Genomic DNA, 16,797 nt, shown 5'->3' on the forward strand with positions numbered 1-16,797 from the left:
GAAAACATTAACAACATTAACCCCTTTAATTTTGTGTCTATGTGAGCTAATGGGTGATCACTAAATTTGTTTTAGTAAATGCCTCATGATCTAGGTAAGTCAAATCATTCTGCTGTCCACCGTAAGCTTCTACAGGAAAGTGACAAGCGAAATTGTGAGTTGTTCAGTCATGTCTGACTCTTTGCAACCCCATGGACTGTAGCTTGCCAGGCTTCTTTGTGCATGGAATTCGCCAGGCAAGAATACTGGAGTGGGTAGCCATTTCCTTCTCCAAGGCATTTTCCCGACCCACGGAGGGAACTCGGGTCTCCTGAACGGCAGGAGGAGTCTTTACCATCTGAACCTCCAGGGAAGCCTGTCAACTATATCTCAATAAAACTGAAAGAAACAAAAACAAACAAGTATCTGAAAATTTTGTATATTGAGTATATGTTTAAAGGTTAGTATTTTTATATATTTGAGTCAGTAAAACATATAATTAAAATTAATTTTAACCCTCTTTTTGCTTTTTTTAATATATCTACTAAAAAGCTTTCAGTTACATATGGGACTTGCATGAGATTTCTATTGGACTATTCTGTACTAGACTATAAAGCAACCTATTAACATTTTTTAAAGTAGTAACTCCACAAGAAACATTCTCCGATTATAATTCAAAATAATTGCAAAAGCTAACAAAAAGATGGTTGCAACAAATGTTAACAATATGAGAGTTAGGAAACAATCTCATTTTTAAAAACCTCACTGACTTAAAAAAGAAATCAAAAACATGCATTTAAGTTAAAAAAAAGAAAATGAAAGACATTTATACCAAAATCTAAGGAATGGGGAGAATGTTTTATCTATGACCTTCAGTTCTTCATTATTAAGAAAACATAAAGGAACTTAATGCTTACATAAGAAATTAGAAAAACAGCTATAAAGTAAAACAGAGGAAACAAGATGATATCATCAACAAAAACAATAGGCTGCAATTAATGTAATAGAAAACAAAAATAGTAAAAAGAATGAGCAAATCCAAAAGTGCTTTCTTTGAGGGGACCCATAAAATATTTCAACCCATCATAAAACTAATGAAGGAGAAGGAACAAAAATATTACAAATTTTATTTTTCCTATTGTGAAAAATTTTCCATAAACATTTAAAGGAGTCACATCTAAGGATAAAACATACCAAATAAATAAGACTGATGAAATCTCAAAGTAAAATCAATTTAGTTGGAACAAAAATGGTAAGACTGTGATTATCATGTATAACATTTGAGAATTTCAGGGTAAGTAATCTTTCATTTGGCAGAAACATACCTAAATGCCTCCAAATGACACAACTTTTCCTGCTGAGCATATTTTAAGTAATGATAATAGACAATATTTGAGTGCTCACAGTGACAATATTAAGGTCAGAATGGTTAACTCTGGGCTTCCCTTTTGTGGCTCAGCTGGTAAAGAATCCGCCTGCAATGCAGGAGACAATCCCTGGGTTGGGAAGATCCCCTGGAGAAGGGAACAGCTACCCACTCACCAGTACTCTGGCCTGGAGAATCCCATGGACTCTACAGGCCACGGGGTCAGAAAGAGTCGGACATGACTGAGCGACTTTCACTTTCTTCATGGTTAACTCACCCAGTCAAGGTCATTCAGCTAGGAAAATGGGAGTGAAGATTTGAACCAATGCAGTTAATTCTAGAAAATACACTTACATAGAAAAACTAAAAAGAGCACCACCTCCTCACATTCTAGCTCCCTCTCTTGTTCATCCAAGACCCAAAGCAAGACTGTGCCTGTCCATTCTCTTGGGCTCCACCTACCTCTCTGTTAACCGTGTTCTCTGGCACTGGACTGAACTCTGAGGAGTCACCTCTGCCCCAGTCCCCACCCAGAACCGCTGCTGCATGTGACCTTATCTGGGAACTCTTCAAACTCTTTCCCCCCATCATGGGTGAACACGGAGCACATCCAGGGAAACATATAACATCAAGAGAACAGCCTTCTCCCAGCAGGGAGGGGATGGTGGCTCCCTGGTTTGGTCCTGTTCCACACTGGACACCTCATGCACTGCTCAGGAAAGAGTCTGTCCGAACAGCTGCCTGATATGGAAACTTCTGGAAGAATCCTTAAGGACAACCGCAGAAGGGCTGCTTGAGAAATCTTTCTCTGCCTATGGAATAGAACTTCCTGTTATCTAAATCATCAATGGGCAAGGCAGCTCTTTGTAATGACAGTGGGGTTCAGAGGACGCCAGGCTCCATGGCCCGCTTCACTTTGGACAGGAGGGACGACCCCATGCCTCGTGTTGGGACTGAAGTGCGCATTATTCTGGATCCTTAGTATATCTTATAGTTCATGTTAAGGACTTCCCAGATGGTGCGGTGGCAAAGAATTCTCCTACAAATGCAGGAGACACAAGAGACAAGGACTCAGTTCCTAATTTGGGTGTTGGAAGATCCCCTGGAGTAGGAAATGTAACTCACTCCGTTTTCTTGCCTGGAATAGCCCATAGACAGAGGAGCCTACACAAAACTATGCAAGAAAAGTCTTAATCATCAGATAACCACAAAGCTGTGGTCACTCACCTAGAGCAAAACATCTTGCACTGTGAAGTCAAGCAGGCCTTAGGAAGAATCACTGTAAACAAAGCTATTGGAGGTGATGGAATTCCAGCCGAGCTATTGCAAATCCTAAAACTGATGCCTTGAAGTGCTGCACTCAATGCACCAGCAAATTTGGAAAACTCAGCAAGGGCCACGGGACTGGAAAAGGTCAGTTTACACTCCAACCTCAAAGAAAGACAATGCCAAAGAATGTTCAAACTCCTGGACAAATGTGCTCATTTCACATGTGATCAGGGTAATGCTCAATATCCTTCAACCTAGGCTTGAACAGTATATGAATCAAAAACTCCCAGATGTACAAGCTGGATTTAGAAAAGGCAGAGAAACCAGATCAAATCACCAACATCCACTGGATCATAGAAAAAGCAAGGGAATTTCGGAAAAAAAACGACTTCTGCTACATGACTACTCTAAAGCCGTTGACTGTGTGGATAAGAACAAATTGTGGAAAATTCTTAAAGAGATGGGAATACCAGACCACGTTACCTGCCTTCTGAGAAACCTGTATGCAGGCCTAGAAGCAACACTTAGAACTGGACAAGGATCAACAAACTAGTTCAAACTTGGGAAATGATTATGTCGAATCTGTATATTGTCATCCTCCTTACTTAATTTATATGCAGAGCACATCAGCGCCACACAGCTTGAATCACAGCTGAAAGCAAGATTGCCCAGAGAAAAATGGACAACCTCAAATATCCAGATGACACCACTCTCATGGCAGAAAATGAAGAAGAATGAAAGCACTTAATGAGGGTGAAAGAGGAGAGAGAAAAAGGAGGCTTAAAACTCAGCATTCAAAAATTAAGATCATGGTATCCAGTGCCATTACTTCATGGCAAATAGGTGGGGAAAAAGAGGAAACACTGGCAGATTTTATTTCCTTTGGCTCCGAAATCACCGCAGATCTGACGTGCCATTCAACTATAGCTACAAAATTAAAAGACGCTTACTCCTTAGAAGAAAAGCTATCACAAAACTAGACAGCATATTAAAAAGCAGAGACATCACTTTGCCAACAAAAGTAGATATAGCCAAAGCTACAGTTTTTCCAGCAGCCATGTACGGACATGAATGTTGGACCATAAAGAAGGCTGAGCACCAAACAATTGATACATTCAAATTGTGGTGCTGGAGAAGACTCCATAGAGTCCCCTGGACAGCAGGGAAATCAAACCAGTCAATCCTAAGAGAAATCAACCCTGAATATTCACTGGAAAGACTGATGCTAAAACTGAAGCTCCAATACTTTGGCCACCTGATGAGAAGAACTGACTCATTGGAAAAGGACCTGATGCTGGGAAAGACTGAGGGCAGGAGGAAGACAGAGGATGAGATGGTTGAATGGCATCACTGACTCCATGGACGTGAGTTTGAGCAAACTCCAAGAGATAGTGAAGGACAGGGAAGCTTGGTGTGCCACAGTCCATGGGGCCACAAACAATTGGACACAACTTGGCAAATGAACAACAACAACAATAATTCAGGGTTAATATAAGCAGACACTGAAAGTAAGAGGAAAGCCATGACTCACACCATAGACAAGCAGGGTTGGTGACTGGGCTGCGGTAGGCGTCGTGATGTGCTCAGTCCCTTCCTATTTGACTCAGTTCTCAGCATCCCTGTCACCACCTTCACTGTGCTGGTGGCTCACTTTGACCTTCTCCCCAGCCCCCACCACTAGCCTTTGAGGACCTCAGTGGCCCATGCTGAGGACCTATCTCACATGCCATTCAACTCTGTACATCCCCCCATTTTACCCCAGGCCCCAGCTTCTGGTCAGCACAGCTCCATCTCAAGAAACCTGGGCTCAATTGTTCCTTTCTCTGATCACAGAGAGCCCGACTTCCATCTCCGGTCTTCTCTCCCTTCCACTCTATTTATTCAACCTCTCTGAAACTTCTGCTTCCTTTTGGGGTTGAGCTCTCCAGTGACCACACCCAATACATTTCCACGACAAAACCTCAATGAAGTATCAGGGCAATAAATGCAGTTTGCCAGTTCTTTCCTCCTCCAATTGAACACCCTCAAGCAAAAAACCCATGATGGATGCATTCACAGCTCAAGTTCCTCGCTCCTACTAGATTCAGAAAACAGCATGACCGTTACAACAGATGCTGTTGGAAAGGGCAATCATGGTCAAATCACCCCATTTCTTGTCAAACCTAATACGGACCTTCACCCCTGCCTCTCATTTGTCTCAAAGTCCATCACAAACCTACACTACCCTTCTCGAGCACTTTAATAATGGATCTCACCACCGACTGTTCAAAGGAGAATGAGAGGTAGAAATCGGAGAAAGATCAGTAGATAAGTAAGCATGTGGAAGTAAGCTGTTCTTTTTAAATATGTTCCACTTGGGAATTCCCTGATGGTCTAGTGATTGGAACTGTCCATTTCGCAAGAGTCTTAGGTTGCAGTGAGGTGAAAAATTTTTTTTTAATTTTTTAATTCAAAGATTGTGCTCCACTGGGAGCACTGATTGAACAAAGCAGTACACACCTGAGATAACGGTTTCCTGTTGGCACAGTTGATGCCCCCAATGAACACCATGTTGGGCATGATCGGCCGCGGGTAGTCCATCACAAAGTCTCCTCTGAACAGCCACACGGATCCAGAGGCAAGAATCTCCCCCAGCGACACCTCTCTCTGAAGAAGCTCAGAGGCCATTCGTGCATAAGGAGTGAAAGTAACCTGGCAAATGTACTTCAGGGCCAGGGGGTAGAGCATGTTCTTGACCCTTTGGAAGAATGTCATGCGGTCTGGATTCATTGTTAACAACCGAGGAACATAAGAAAAAGGGTTTGGGCATGCTGTTCCCTCAACATCAAAGTCACATGGAATTTGCCTCAAAAAAAACACAGCAGGAATGGACAGGTACTTAGCCAGCACTGCCCCACAGGGGTGAACAGGGTCTGTTAAAACCACATCAAAGGAACTGGCATTCAGGTGCCTGATAAGATCCTTGTTATACAGCAGCCCCTCACAAGACCTTTCAAAGAGCAAAGACGCGTTTTTCAAAGATGCCATAGTTTTCAAAAACATCGTTACCCAATGTACTTTTTCAAAGAGCAGATGTACATGAGTCTTCATGAGGGAATCCAGTTTCTCCTGTGTGTAGGGAATACCATAGGTTTTCGTGGTGAAAAAGTCCTCTGCCTTGATGTGCATATTCACCTCCGGAGCAACGACCACTGCCTGGTGACCTCTGGCGTGGAGCTCCCGCACGGCCTCCCGCATGCTGAGCCAGTGGCTGCCCTCCATGGGGACCACCAGCACCTTCCCAGCCTCAGCCCATCGCCCGACACACACACAGAGCAGGAGTCCAGCCAGCACCTGCCGCCGAAGCTGCAGTGCCAGAGCCATCTCTGCACAAACCAGAAGTTACAGTCTCTGGTGGGGATGTGCCACCTATATTTGTTCCCATATCTTTATCTTATCATCAAGTCACTTAAGCAAAATGGCATGTCATTGGAAGGCAGCATGCCCGCCTTATATTAATCATTACAGGATAAGTCCATGCCTGGGTTTCATCACCTCTGATTTCACCCAGGAAACAGTTAACCCCTTATCTTGGAACAGCTCTCTGACCAGCTGCTTCCTCTAGGGAGCATTCTAGTTCATTCTCTTGTTCTTCATCTGATTGCCAAAGCAAGACTGTGCCTGTCCATTCCCTTGGTCACCTCCTACCTTTCTGCCAACCATGTTCTCTGGGGCTTGACTCAACACTTAGGAGTCACCTCTGCCCCAGTCCCCATCCAGAACAGCTGCTGCATGTGACCTTCTCTGAGAACTCTTCAAACTCTTTCCCCTCATCATGGGTGAATACCAAGCACATCCAGGGAAACATATAACATCAAGAGAACAGCCTTCTCTCAGCAGGGAGGGGATGGTGGCTCTCTGGTTTGGTCCTGTTCCACACTGAACACCTCTTGCACTCCCCAGAGAGAGTCTGTCTGAACAGCTGCCCGATATGGAAACATCTGGAAGGATCCTTGAGGACAACCACAGAAGGGCTGCTTGAGAATTCTTTATCTGCCTCGTGGAATAAAACTTCCTGTTATCTAAATCATCAGTGGGCAAGGCAGCTCTTTGTAATGACAGTGGGGTTCAGAGGACGCCAGGCTCCACGGCTGCTTCACTTTGGACAGGAGGGTCAGCCCCCCGCCTCCGTGCAGGCTTTCTGAATCCTCCTCTGATGCAGACCCCACTAGGCTTCCACTGCTCTGTGTAGGGACTGAAGTGCACATTATTCTGGATCTTTATTACATCTATAGATTATGTTAAGGACTTCCCAGATGGTGCAGTGCTAAAGAATTCTCCTACGAATGCTCAATCCCTAGGTTGGATGTCGGAAGATCCCTTGGAGTAGGAAATGGTAACTCACTCAGTTTTCTCCCTGGTATAGCTCATAGACAGAGGAGCCTACACAAAACTATTCAAGAAAGTCTATATCATCAGATAACCACAAAGGTGTGGTCACTCAGCGAGAGCAAAACATCTTGCACTGTGAAGTCAGGCAGGGCTTAGAAGAATCACTGTAAACAAAGCTACTGGAGGTGATGGAATTCCAGCTGAGCTATTGCAAATCCTAAAATTGATGCTGCCAAAGTGCTACACCTAATACACCAGCAAACGTGGAAAACTCAGCAAGGGCCACAGGATTGGAAAAGGTCAGTTTACACTCCAAACTCAAAGAAAGACAATGCCAAAGAATGTTCAAACTACTGGACAACTTTGCTCATTTCACATGTTAGCAAGGCAATACTCAAAATCCTTCAAACAATAGGTGAATCAAAAACTTCCAGATGTACAAGCTGGATTTAGAAAAGGCAGAGAAACCAGAGATCAATTACCGACATCCACTGCATCATAGAAAAAGCAAGGGAATTCCAGAAAAAAAATCTCCTTCTGCTTCATGACTATTTGAAAGCCTTTGATTGTGCGGATCACAACAAACTGTGGGAAATTCTTAAAGAGGTGGGAATACCAGACCACGTTACCTGCCTCCTGAGAAACCTGTATGTGGGTCTAGAAGCAACAGTTAGAACTGAACATGGAACAACAAACTAGTTCAAAATTGGGAAATGATTATGTCAAAGCTGTAGATTGTCATCCTTCTTATTTAATTTATATACAGAGTACATCATTTGAAAAGCCACACAGCTTGAATCACAAGCTGGAATCAAGATTGCCAGGGGAAATATCAACAACCTCAGATATGCAGATGATATCACTCTCATGGCAGAAAATGAAGAAGAATGAAAGAGTCTCTTAATGAGAGTGAAAGAGGAGAGTGAAAAAGCAGGCTTAAAACTCAGCATTCAAAAATTAAGATCATGGCAAATAGATGGGGGGAAAGTGGAAACACTGGCAGATTTTATTTCCTTGGGCTCCAAAATCACTGCAGATGGTGAATGTAGCCACAAAATTAAAAGACACTTGCTCCTTGGAAGAAAAGCTATGACAAAACTAGAGTGTATATTAAAAAGCAGAGACATCACTTTGCCAACAAAAGTTGATATAGTCAAACCTATGGTTTTTCCAGCAGCCATATTGGATGTGAATGTTGGACCATAAAGATAGCTGAGCACTGAAGAACTGATGCTTTTCAAATTGTGGTGCTGGAGAAGACTCCATAGAGTCCCCTGGACAGCAGGGAAATCAAACCAGTCAATCCTAAGAGAAATCAACCCTGAATATTCACTGGAAAGACTGATGCTAAAACTGAAGCTCCAATACTTTGGCCACCTGATGAGAAGAACTGACTCATTGGAAAAGGACCTGATGCTGGGAAAGACTGAGGGCAGGAGGAAGACAGAGGATGAGATGGTTCAATGGCATCACTGACTCCATGGACATGAGTTTGAGCAAGCTCCAGGAGATAGTGAAGGACAGGGAAGCTTGGTGTGCCACAGTCCATGGGGCCACAAACAGTTGGACACAACTTGGCAAATGAACAACAACAACAATAATTCAGGGTTAATAGGATCAGACTCTGAAAGTATGAGGAAAGCCGTAGCTCGCACCATAGAAATGCAGGGCTGGTGACTGGGCTGCGGTAGGCATGGGGATGCGCTCAGTCCCTTCCTCTTTGACTCAGTTCTCAGCATCACTGTCGCCACCTTCACTGTGCTCGTGGCTCACTTTGACCTCCTCTCCAGCCCCCACCACTAGCCTTTGAGGACCTCAGTGGCCCATGCTGAAGACCTATCTGACATGCCATTCAACTCTGTACATCCCCCCATTTTACCCCAGGCCCCAGCTTCTGGTCAGCACAGCTCCATCTCAAGAAACCTGGGCTCAATTGTTCCTCTCTCTGATCACAGAAAGCCCGACTTCCATCTCCGGTCTTCTCTCCCTTCCACTCTATTTATTCAACCTCTCTGAAACTTCTGCTTCCTTTTGGGGTTGAGCTCTCCAGTGACCACACCCAATACCTTTCCAAGACAATACCTCAATGAAGTATCAGGGCAATAAATGCAGTTTGCCAGTTCTTTCCTCCTCCAATTGAACACCCTCAAGCAAAAAACCCATGATGGATGCATTCACAGCTCAAGTTCTTGGCTCCTACTAGATTCAGAAAACTGCACAACCATTACAACAGATGCTGTTGGAAAGGGCAATCATGGTCAAATCACTCCATTCCTTGTCAAACCTACTATGTACCTTCACCCCTGCCTCTCATTTGTCTCAAAGTCCATCACAAACCTACACTCCTGGAGCACTTTAATTATGGATCTCGCCAAAGAGTGTGTGAAGGAGATGAGAGGTAGAAATCTTTAGAAAGATCAGTAAATAAGTAAGCATGTGAAAGTAGGCTGTTGTTTTAAAATATGTTCCACTTGGGAATTCCCTGTTGGTCTAGTGATTGGAACCGTCCATTTCACTGCAAGGGCCTAATTTGCAGTGTGGTGTAAAAGTTTTTAAAATATCTTTAATTAAAAGAATTTGTTCCACTTGGAACACTGACTGAATAAAAGCCGCAGTACACACCTGAGATAACAGTTTCCTGTTGGCACAGTTGATGCCCCCAATGAACACCATGTTGGGCATGATCGGCCGTGGGTAGTCCATCACAAAGTCTCCTCTGAACAGCCACACGGATCCGGAGGCAAGAATCTCCCCCAGCGACACCTCTCTCTGAAGAAGCTCAGAGGCCATTCGCGCATAAGGAGTAAAGGTAATCTGGCAAATGTACTTCAGGGCCAGAGGGTAGAGCATGTTCTTGACCCTTTGGAAGAATGTCATGCGGTCTGGATTTTTTGTTAATAACCTAGGAATGTATGAGAAAGGGTTTGGGCATGCTGTGCCCTCAACATCTAAGTCACAGGGAATAAAACGCAAAAAAAACACAGCAGGAATGGACAGGTACTTAGCCAGCACTGCCCCGCAGGGGTGAACAGGGTCCGTTAAAACCACATCAAAGGAACTGGCATTCAGGTCTCTGATCAGGTCCTTGTTATGCAATAGTGCTTCACAAGATCTTGCAAAGAGCAAAGACACATTTTTCAAAGTTGCCATAGCTTCCCAAAACATTGTAAGAAAATGTACTCTTTGGAAAAACACATGAATATGAGTCCTCACGATGGAATCAAACACATCCTGTGTGTAGGGAACGGCGTAGGCTTTCACAGTGAAAAAGTCCTCTGCCTTGATGTGCATGTTCACCTCCGGAGCAACGACCACTGCTTGGTGACCTCTGGCGTGGAGGTCCCGCACGGCCTCCCGCATGCTGAGCCAGTGGCTGCCCTCCATGGGGACCACCAGCACCTTCCCAGCCTCGGCCCATTGCCCGACACACACACAGAGCAGGAGTCCAGCCAACACCTGCCGCCGAAGCTGCAGTCCCAGGGCCATCTCTGCACAAACCAGAAGTTAGAGTCTCTGGTGGGGCTGTGCCACCTATATTTGTTACCTTATCTTTGTTTTATCATCAAGTTACTTAAGCAAAATGGCATGTCATTGGAAGGCAGTGTGCCCGCCTTACATTAATCATTACAGGATAAGTCCATGCCTGGGTTTCATCACCTGTGATTTCACCCAGGGAATGGTTACCCCACTCCCGTTATCTTGGAAAAACTCTTCTGACCTGCTGCTTCCTCTGGGGAGCATTCTAGTTCACTCTCTTCTTTTTCATCCAAGATTCAAAGCAAGGCTTTGCCTGTCCATTCCCTTTGTCGCCTCCTACCTCTCTGCTAACCATGTTCTCTGGAGCTGGACTGAACTCTGAGGCGTCACCTCTGCCCCAGTCCCCACCCAGAACCGCTGCTGCATGTGACCTTATCTGAGAACTCTTCAAACTCTTTCCCCCCATCATGGGTGAACACGGAGCACATCCAGGGAAACATATAACATCAAGAGAACAGCCTTCTCTCAGCAGGGAGGGGATGGTGGCTCTCTGGTTTCTTCCTGTTACACACTGAACACCTCATGCACTGCTCAGGAGAGAGTCTGTCTGAACAGCTGCCCGATATGGAAACATCTGGAAGGATCCTTGAGGACAACCGCAGAAGGGCTGCTTAGAATTCTTTCTCTGCCTCATGGAATAGAACTCCCTGTTATCTAAATCATCAATGGGCAAGGCAGCTCTTTGTAATGACAGTGGGGTTCAGAGGATGCCAGACTCCAGGGCTGCTTCACTTTGGACAGGAGGGACGACCCCATGCCTCCGTGCAAGCTCTCTGAATCCTCTTCTGATGCGGACCGCATAGACTTCCACTGATCTGTGTGGGGACTGAAGAGCGCATTATTCTGGATCTTTATTACATCTATAGTTCATGTTCAAGACTTCCCAGATGGTGCAGTGGTAAGGAATTCTCCTACAAATGCAGGAGACACAAGAGACAGGGATTCAATCCCTAGGTTGGGTGTCTAAAGATCCCTTGGAGTGGGAAATGGTAACCTACTCTAGTTTTCTGGCCCTGGAACAGTCCATGCACAGAGGAACCTACACAAAACTATACAAAAAGAAGGTCTTAATCACCAGATAACCACAAAATTGTGGTCATTCATCTATAGCCAAACATCTTGCAGTGTGAAGTCAAACAGGCCTTAGAAGAATCACTCTAAACAAAGCTATTGGAAGTGATGGAATTCCAGGTGAGCTATTGCAAATCCTAAAACTGATGCTGCTAAAGTGCTGCACTTAATACACCAGCAAATTTGGAAAACTCAGCAAGGGCCACAGGACTGGAAAAGTTCAGTTTACATTCCAATCTCAAAGAAAGACAATGCCAAAGAATCTTCAAACTACTGGACAACTGTGCTCATTTTACATGTTGCTGCTGCTGCTAAGTCACTTCAGTCATGTCCAACTCTGTGTGACCCCATAGACAGTAGCCCATCAGGCTCCCCCATCCCTGGGATTCTCCAGGCAAGAGTACTGGAGTGGGGTGCCATTATTTCACATGTTAGCAAGGCAATACTCAAAATCCTTCAAGCAATATGTGAATCAAAAACTTCCAGATGTACAGCTGAATTTAGAAAAGGCAGAGGAACCAGAGATCACATGGCCAACATCTACTGGATCATAGAAAAAGCAAGTGAATTCCAGAAGAAATCTGCTTCTGCTTCATGACTACTTGAAAGCCTTTGATTGTGTGGATCACAATTAATTGTGGAAAACTCTTAAAGAGAGGGGAATACCAGACCACTTTACCTGCCTCCTGAGAAACCTGTAAGCAGGTCTAGAAGCAACACTTAGAACTGGACATGGAACAACAAACTAGTTCAAAATTGGAAATGATTATGTCAAAGCTGTATATTGTCATCCTCCTTACCTAATTTATATGCAGAACACATCATGTGAAATGCCACACAGGATGAATCACAAGCTGGAATCAAGATTGCCAGGGGAAATATCAACAACCTCAGACATGCAGATGACACCACTCTCATGGCAGAAAATGAAGAAGAATGAAAGAGTCTCTTAATGAGGGTGAAAGAGGAGAGTGAAAAAGCAGGCTTAAAACTCAGCACTCAAAAATTAAGATCATGGTATCCAGTGAGATTACTTCGTGGCAAATAGATGGGGGAAACGGGAAACACTGGCAGATTTTATTTCCCTGGGCTCCAAAATCACTGCGGATGGTGACTGTAGCCACAAAATTAAAACATGCTTGCCCCTTGGAAGAAAAACTCCCACAAAACTAGACAGTGTATTAAAAAGCAGAGATATCACTTTGTCAACAAATGTTGATATAAACAAAACTATGGTTTTTCCAGTAGTTGTATATGGATGTGAATGTTGGACCATAAGGAAGGTTGAGCACTGAAGAACTGATGCTTTTCAAACTGAGGTGCTGGAGAAGAGACCAGAGAGTCCCCTGGACAGCAAGGAAATGAAACAAGTCGATCTTAAAAGAAATCAACCCTGAATATTCACTGGAAAGACTGATGCTAAAACTGAAGCTCCAATATTTTGGCCACCTGATGAGAAGAACTGACTCATTGGAAAAGACCCTGATGCTGGAAAAGATTGAGGGCAGGAGAAGGGGACGACAGAGGATGAGATGCCTGAATGGCATCACTGACTCCATGGACATGAGTTTGAGCAAGCTCCAGGAGATAGTGAAGGACAGGGAAGCTTGGTGTGCCACAGTCCATGGGGCCACAAACAGTTGGACACAACTTGGCAACTCAACAACAGCAACAATTCAGGGTTCATATAAGCAGACTCTGTAACTATGAGGAAAGCCATGGCTTGCACCATAGAAACGCAGGGCTGGTGACTGGGCTGTGGTAGGCGTGGGGATGCACTCAGTCCCTTCCTCTTTGACTCAGTTCTCAGCATCACTGTCGCCACCTTCACTGTGCTCGTGGCTCAGTTTGACCTCCTCTCCAGCCCCCACCACTAGCCTTTGAGGACCTCAGTGGCCCATGCTGAAGACCTATCTGACATGCCATTCAACTCTGTACCTCCCCCCATTTTACCCCAGGCCCCAGCTTCTGGTCAGCACAGCTCCATCTCAAGAAACTTGGCTCAATTATTCCTCTCTCTGATCACAGAAACCCCGACTTTCATCTGCGGTTTTCTCTCCCTTCCACTCTATTTATTCAACCTCTCTGAAACTTCTGCTTCCTTTTGGGGTTGAGGTCTCCAGTGACCACCCCTAATACCTTTCCAAGCCAAAACCTTGATGAAGTATCAAGGCAATATGCAATTTGCCAGTTCTTTCCTCCTCCAATTGAACACCCTCAAGCAAAAAACCCATGATGGGTGGATTCACAGCTCAAGTTCTTGGCTTCTACTAGAATCAGAAAACTGCACAACCATTACAACAGAGGTTGTATGAAAGGGCAACCATGGTCGAACCACCCCATTCCTTCTCAGACCTAACATGGCCCTTCACCCCTGCCTCTCATTCCTCTCACAGTCCATCAGAAACTTACAGGTCACTCCTGGAGCACTTTAACAATGTATCACACCAAACACTGTTCAAAAGAGAACGCAAGGCAGCAACCTTTAGAAAGAGGAGTAGATTAGCAAGCATGTGGAACTAGGTTGTCTTTTAAAAATATGTTCCACTTGGGAATTCCGTCTGTCCAGTGGTTGAAACTCATCATTTCACTGAAGAATGAAATGAAAAATGAAAACATTTTTTAAATTGTTTTAATTAAAAGAATGTGTTCCACTGGGAGCACTGATTGAACAAAAGCAGCAGTACACACCTGAGATAACGGTTTCCTGTTGGCACAGCTGATGCCCCCAATGAACACCATGCTGGGCATGATCGGCCGTGGGTAGTCCATCACAAAGTCTCTTCTGAACAGCCACACGGATCCAGAGGCAAGAATCTCCCCCAGCGACACCTCTCTCTGAAGAAGCTCAGAGGCCATATGTGCATAAGGAGTGAAAGCAACCTGGCAAATGTGCTTCAGGTGCAGAGGGTAGAACATGTCCTTGACCCTTTGGAAGAACGTCATGTGGTCTGAATTCCTTGTTAATAACCGAGGAACATAAGAAAAAGGGTTCGGGCATGCTGTGCCCTCAACATCTGAGTCACAGGGAAGAAATCGCAAAAAAAACACAGCAGGAATGGACAGATACTTAGCCAGCACTGCCCCGCAGGGGTTAAAAGGATCTGTTAGAACCACATCAAAGGAACTGGCATTCAGGTCTCTGATCAAGTCCTTGTTATACAAGAGTGCCTCACAAGACCTTTCATACAGAAAAGAAAAATTTTTCGAAGTTGCCATAGCTTCCCAAAACATTGTAAGAAAATGTACTCTTTGGAAAAACACATGAATATGAGTCCTCATGATGGAATCAAACTCATCCTGTGTGTAGGGAACAGCGTAGACTTTCACAGTAAAAAAGTCCTCTGCCTTGATGTGCAGGTTCACCTCCGGAGTAACAACCACTGCTTGGTGACCCCTGGCATGGAGCTCCCACACGGCTTCCCGCATGCTGAGCCAGTGGCTGCGATGGGGACAACCAGCACCTTCCAAGCCTCAGCCCGACGCACACACAGAGCAAGAGTCCAGTCAGCACCTGCTGCTGCCGAAGCTGCAGTCCCAGGGCCATCTCTGCACAAATCAGAATGTACTCCATCTCTGGTGAGGCTGTGCCACCTATATTTGTTCCCTTGTCTTATCTTATCATCAAGTCACTTAAGCAAACTTGCATGTTATTGGAAGGCAGCGTGCCCTTCGAACATTGCTTATTACAGGATAAGACTACGCCTGTTTCATCACCTCTGATTTCACCCAGGGAAAGATCACACCCCCTTACTTTGGAAAATCTCCTCTGACTCTGCTGCTCCCCCTGGGGAACATTCTAGTTCACACTCTTGTTCTTCATCCAAGACCCGAGGCAAGGCTGTGCCTGCCCATTCCCTTGAGCACCTCCTACCTCTCTGCTATCTGTGTTCTCTGGAGCTGGACTGAATGCTGAGGAGTCACCTCTGCCCCAATCCCCACCCAGAACCTCTGCTGAATGTGACCTTATCTAAGAACTCTTTAAACTCTTTCACCCCAATTCATAGGTGAACACAGAGCTAATCCAGGGAAATGTATTACATTGCTAGGGCTGCTTTCTCAGCAGGGAGGGGATGGTGGCTCTCTGGTTTGTTCCAGTTCCACACTGGACACCTCTTGCACTGCTCAGGAGAGAGTGTGTTGGAGCAGCTGCCTGATATGGAAACATCTGGAAGGATCCTTGAGGACAACAGCAGAAGGGCTGCATGAGAATCCTTTGTCACCTCATGGAATAGAACTTCCTGTTATCTATATCATCAGTGGGCAAGGCAGCCCTTTGTAATGACAGTGGGGTTCAGAGGGCGCCAGGTCCCAGACCTTGCTCACCCTGGACAGGAGGAAGCTGGCCCCATGCTTCCATGCAGGTTCTCTGAATCCTCTTCTGATGCAGAAGGTACCTGTCCTCCACTACTCTGGTTAGGGACTGAAGTGAATTAATCTGGACCTTTATTATATCTTATAGTTTATGTTCAGATTTTTCTCCAAGGTCAGTTACAGACCAAATCCTGAAAAGGACAGATTCCTCAGAACAGAGTAGCTCCAGAATTTGTGAGACCCTTCTGACATGGGGCCTATGCAATGACTGTGTCTCAGATCCATGAGGTGACCCTACTACAGAGACTGATGGCCACGTGTGCTCAACAGAATGTGACCTCTCCATGTCTAATCTGCCCTGGGGAAGACGGCAGGACTTTCTGGGCTGCCCAGCTTTCTCACTGAGCACCCTCTTCTGCATCCAGGGCTTCTGCCATAACGACATCCTGCCATGATCCACATGTCCGGCCAGGCTGACGTTTTCCTTTGGGAGAAAGGTTTCCCTCATTCGGGATCCACGTTGACCACAGATTTCATCATGGGGCAAATGCATGCAGGCCAGTGTGCCTCCTGTATCACACAGGCTGCCGCCGTGCTGGGGTCGTTGCTTTAACCATCCTTGGAGGCTGCGGTCCAAGATCCCGGATCTCCAACAGCAACATCTCAGCTCTTTTCCCGGATTCTTTCTGTCCCAGCCATATTCCTGCATGTTTTCCCCAAGGCTCACTTTCTCACCTCCACTCCCAGCTTAAATCCTATCATATCTGTCAAGCAGATTCCAGGGCACTTGTCAGCAAAACCAGAGCCAGGCACCAACTCCATGGGGAATAGCCAAGGTCATCACTATGCCAGCCGCCAGGAGTGGAAGTCCAAACACATCTCCCCACTGC

At 45.3% G+C, this 16,797-nt stretch overlaps 2 protein-coding genes and 1 pseudogene across 2 annotated transcripts; all 3 read right to left on the bottom strand.

The window, feature by feature from the left end:
* Positions 1-5,113: 5,113 nt before the first annotated feature.
* LOC128071427 (UDP-glucuronosyltransferase 1A3-like) lies at positions 5,114-5,977 on the bottom strand (the record flags this gene model as incomplete). The annotated part of the gene is made up of 1 exon (XM_052664299.1): positions 5,114-5,977. A coding segment is annotated over exon 1 (864 nt), but the record flags the coding sequence as incomplete, so codon positions are not given.
* A 3,011-nt stretch (positions 5,978-8,988) lies between these two features.
* LOC128071428 (UDP-glucuronosyltransferase 1A3-like) lies at positions 8,989-10,471 on the bottom strand. Its single transcript, XM_052664300.1, has 2 exons — positions 9,608-10,471; positions 8,989-9,051 (listed from the first exon to the last, which is right to left on the bottom strand). The coding sequence occupies exons 1-2, from the start codon at positions 10,469-10,471 to the stop codon at positions 8,989-8,991; spliced, it is 927 nt and encodes a 308-aa protein (XP_052520260.1).
* Positions 10,472-14,035: 3,564 nt separating this feature from the next.
* Positions 14,036-15,140, bottom strand: LOC128071429 (UDP-glucuronosyltransferase 1A3-like; annotated as a pseudogene).
* Positions 15,141-16,797: the final 1,657 nt, after the last annotated feature.

Source organism: Budorcas taxicolor, unplaced genomic scaffold (genome assembly GCF_023091745.1).
Source record: "Budorcas taxicolor isolate Tak-1 unplaced genomic scaffold, Takin1.1 scaffold643, whole genome shotgun sequence".
Classification (NCBI taxonomy): Eukaryota; Metazoa; Chordata; class Mammalia; order Artiodactyla; family Bovidae; genus Budorcas; species Budorcas taxicolor.

What these genes read in the sequence shown, in the direction of transcription:
- LOC128071428 (XM_052664300.1), bottom strand. Translation starts at nt 10,471, where the DNA reads ATGGCCCTGGGACTGCAGCTTCGGCGGCAGGTGTTGGCTGGACTCCTG. An exon ending in ACAGGAAACTGTTATCTCAG is followed by an intron (nt 9,052 to 9,607) that starts GTGTGTACTGCG and finishes TGTCTTGGAAAG; the next exon opens with GTATTGGGTGTGGTCACTGG.